General features: G+C 38.4%; 1 protein-coding gene across 2 annotated transcripts in view; it reads left to right on the plus strand.

Annotated features, from left to right (window-relative positions):
* The window catches only part of PRKD3 (protein kinase D3), a 48,024-nt gene that overhangs the window by 40,340 nt on the left and 3,195 nt on the right, over positions 1–4,489 (plus strand). For both annotated transcript variants that reach the window (XM_068939352.1, XM_068939353.1), the window contains 4 exons: positions 16–177; positions 644–742; positions 2,340–2,607; positions 3,532–3,617. In XM_068939352.1, coding sequence (XP_068795453.1) covers positions 16–177; positions 644–742; positions 2,340–2,607; positions 3,532–3,617 — 615 coding nt within the window. The remainder of the gene's footprint in view (positions 1–15; positions 178–643; positions 743–2,339; positions 2,608–3,531; positions 3,618–4,489) is intronic.

A 4,489-nucleotide genomic window follows, 5' to 3' on the forward strand; every position in this document is an offset into this window, starting at 1 on the left:
ACTACTTTATTTTAGAATTTGCACCACCCTGGGATTGTGAACCTGGAATGTATGTTTGAGACCCCAGAACGAGTCTTCGTTGTGATGGAGAAGCTGCATGGCGATATGCTAGAGATGATTCTTTCCAGTGAGAAAAGTCGGCTGCCAGAACGTATAACTAAGTTCATGGTCACTCAGGTTGGCATTCAGTCCTTGTTTCTTCAGAGGATAGGCTAGGTGTGTCTTCCTTGGTTATGTGGGAGTGGAGTTCAGAGAAGGGGCCTTCTGTATTGTTATTTTAAAGAATCGGCACAGGTGCTACGTAGCTAATGGAATTTGAATAAATATGGAAAAAAATTGCATATTAATTTTCTGCCCTTTCCTAAGATGTAAAGTTATGGACATCTGAAGATGCTTGTCAAAAAGCTTAGCGTTCAGAAAGACCTAATATATGGTCTTTGGGTTAAAAAGGACCATAAAAGCTGCCCCTTCCAAGACTTGAAACACTGGCAAAAATAGTATTTGCACTGTATAAATGGGTTAACACTTGAAGATGACTGTGCAGATACAAGTTACTGTACTGCTTAGTGTGTGTGTGGCTTTTGATACAGAAAATGTTTTCAGTCAGTTGAATGGTTTTGAAAATATTCTTTCTTTTTTCTAGATACTTGTTGCTTTGAGGAATTTACATTTCAAGAATATTGTGCACTGTGATTTAAAACCGGAAAATGTACTACTAGCATCAGCAGAGCCATTCCCTCAAGTGAGTGAAGATTAAAAAAAAAATGTCTTCTTTCATCACTTTTCATCGTTCTTTGTTAAAGTAGTATAGGCACTGCAGCTTAAAAAGTAATCTGTCATGGGATAGTTCAACTGACTTAATATTGAGTTGCTTGAAGTACACGTATTGCGTTTTCTTCTTATTATTATTTTTATCCCAATCTTTGGCCTAGTAGGTTGTTCCTTAACCGTCTATGTCAGGTTTTTCCCTTCAGACGTGGGTGCTGTCTCACAACAATGTTGTACAACAGCGTTTTCTTCCAAGGAAAATTAGAAGTACAACTTCTGCCGGCACTCGGCAAGGCTGCAGAGGCTGCCTCTATATTTATGCTTGTGAATAGTGCATGGAAGGTGATATTCTGGATTAGTCAGGCCATCAGATGTAATTTTCTAGAGTGGTCTTCTGTGTTAACACCAAAAATAGGTCACTAATAGAGACAGCATAGTCCAGAGGAAAAGGCACTGGACTAGAGGTTTCGAAACCAATCCTCATTTCTTCTCCTGTGCTGTTTGACTTTAGGAAATAACTTCTTCCCTGTTGTGCATCTCCTTCTTCTGGCTGTTGTCTGTCACAAGAGCTTGCTTATAAGCCCTTTTGAAAAGGGCTGGCTCACTTATCTTGGTTGGGGTTCTTCATTATCAATATGTGTGATATTACATTGTAATATAAACTAAGTAGTATTATTGGTCTGAGAGAAATTAGCTGTTTAGCAATATTAATATTTATGTACTGCCCACACTTACCCCAGTCAGCTATACCATAGATTTATCAGGTAAGATGGATTTTTATGGACGATGTGCAGAAACGAACAGCTACTAGGCTACGTCAGGGAATTACTTCAGGTCCTATGACGTTAATGTTATGTGGAGTGGATTTGGGAGAGCCACTTAATATGTTTAGTGCACTGCTCTTTTTTTATACCCTGGGAGGGCTTGTTAACTTGGGTTAAGTGTTGGGACTTGATGGGAACCTTTTATCTGTGCAAGCGTCTGCTGTGTTCAAGATAAGCTTTCCCAGAAACGTGAAGATTTGAGCATCAGTGCAGGCACCAACTGTTAATACCTTTTTTGTCTGGATAATTCTGGGATTGTTCTGCCGAGGGTTAGCCAGGTCTGAGCTTTAGCAAAAATTCAGTCTGTGATTTCTGTATAGCTTTCCTCGCACCTCTGGTTTCAGGAATATGGGTAAGAGCGTGTGAGCTGGCTGGAATTCATGCACCTCTTTCACTTGGGTTCTGAGCTGTGCGAAGATGCTGGTCCGCCTCTGAAAATGAGCTGGGTCCGGAGCTGAGTTTGCTTATTTGCTCGGTTGTGGCCATGTGCACAAACTGCCTCAGACCTGAGTCTGCACAAGGCCAGTTCACATCTCCTTCTGAAGCATAGTTGATTCACAGTCTGCTTAAACTGCAACTTAAAACCTTAACTAACCGGCTTATGTCATGCTTTGTCCCAGTTCATTTAGTGCATACCAGAATTAACTAATAGCAGAAACAGTATCTAGTACTACCCTGGTCTTGGGTAGTAGTGTACTTGGGAGATCAAACAAAGATTTCTCAGTTTCAAATATGCTTCTGTTGCAGGTGAAGCTCTGTGATTTTGGCTTTGCACGTATCATTGGTGAAAAGTCTTTCAGGCGCTCTGTGGTGGGGACACCTGCTTATCTTGCCCCTGAAGTGCTCAGGAGTAAAGGTTACAACCGCTCTCTAGACATGTGGTCAGTAGGAGTTATTGTCTATGTGAGCCTTAGTGGTACATTCCCATTTAACGAAGATGAGGATATAAATGATCAGATTCAAAATGCAGCATTTATGTACCCACCAAATCCCTGGAAGGAAATATCTAGTGAAGGTAAAGAAACAAATTTCTCTCTTAGAATGTCTTTATCTGTGTATTTAAACCACAAGTTAGACTCAGACACGAGTGTGAAAACTATCGATAGTTTGATTATAGTAGACTATGCCAAAACGGATAAATATGAGCTGGCATGCATTTGTGAAACACGAATTGGCAGTTGTGGTGTTTTGGATCATTTTCAGGGGAGGGGGAGTCAATAGATTTAGTAAGAAAAGTTGGTGAAATGACTCCATTTACCCCAGTCTCTATGCATGCAGTTATTTTTCTGATGTGATTTAAAAAGTTGGCTTAGTTCACTCCTCCAGAAATCCCAATGGAAAGTTAAATCTTGCATGAATATTTGGTGAACATTGATCTTTTAAAAGGTATTTGGTTTAAACTTCGATATAGCTACAGAATTGGATTTAGAATTGGATCGAGAGTTTTGTTTTGTACATTACGTGAGGCTAAACCTCAGTGTCAGATCTGAATGTCCTGGAAGTGTACGAGGTTATTCTCTAGCACTCTGTAATACCACCTTCTTTATTAGTAATGTATATATGATTAACACACAAATATATGTGGAAGAACATACACAAAGTATATAGTGAAAGCACCTGCGTCATTTTGGAACATAGAATTATGCTCAAGTTGTTTAGACGCTTTTGAGAATAACTAAAATCGGTAGGGGAAAAAAGTTAACACATAGTAAAACTCTCATTGTTTCCATTTAAGAAACAGAAAAATAACTTCATACCTTTTTCTAGCCTTATTTAACATGAGTAAAACTAAATATAAAATTCAAGAGCTTGATTCAGAATAGAGTTCAGTAGGGGACACAATACACACACACACATGGCTTTCACTGCTGTGTATGAGTGATGATAGAGGTGATTGGTATGTAAACAGTGTAATTTATTTGTTCTGTTCCTTTGTCAGCCATTGATTTAATAAACAATTTGCTTCAAGTGAAGATGAGAAAACGTTTCAGTGTTGACAAGTCTCTTAGTCACCCATGGTTACAGGTAAAACCGTCTGCCTTTTTCATTACGTTTATAAATTGCGTGTTCTGTATTGAGTGAGTAAAGATTTTTGGATTAAATCCTTCAGAGGCTTACAAAAACTGTTACTGTTTGTTAACAAACATCTGAGGAGGTTTGAGTATTGCTTTTTGACACTTCAAGTTAATATTTCATGCGTTCTGTGATTCTGCCCCTCTCTTAATGGCTTCTTTACTCGGTGAAATTTTGTACTCCCTCACTGTTTCCTTTCTCATTTCCTGCCTGACACTGCCATAAAGTTTTTACCGTGCTGGCACCTGTCTTTCCTAAACGCTAGCAGTGATGAGTGCATGGAGCTCCACTGAAATGCAGTATAGAGACAAACATTGTTCAGTGCTCAAGTAGACACACTTGAGGGTGTGCAATAACTTGTCGTCATTTTAGAATGTGGTTTGAAATTGAATTTATGTGCTTGTTTGACTCAGGTTCCCTTCACAGTAGTTTCACAATACTCTGTGTGTGTGTGTGTGTGTGTATATATGCGCATGCACACAAATAAATTAGATATTTAGGGGAAAATCCAATTTGAGTACAAACATTATCAGAAAGAGTATTATTTGATGTATGTATACATAAATTTAATTTTGTAGTATAGCTTAGATTTCTGTCTTGAGTTACAGAAAAGTTTTCATAAATTATAGTATCATTGCCTTAGACGCTAGCCTGTCTCATTTTGAACCGTTCTGTGTGGACATACTCTTGATTTTGTAATCTGTCCTGTTGATTGTATTTCCTAGTTACTTATATTAAAGAGATGTATTGCTGAATTTCTCTTTGGGAATGTTGTTGTGGTGCTGTTTATTAAAGCGCTACTTTAAATCTTGTTTACTCCTTAG

The sequence above is a fragment of the Struthio camelus genome, chromosome 3, assembly GCF_040807025.1.
Source record: "Struthio camelus isolate bStrCam1 chromosome 3, bStrCam1.hap1, whole genome shotgun sequence".
Lineage (NCBI taxonomy): Eukaryota > Metazoa > Chordata > Aves > Struthioniformes > Struthionidae > Struthio > Struthio camelus.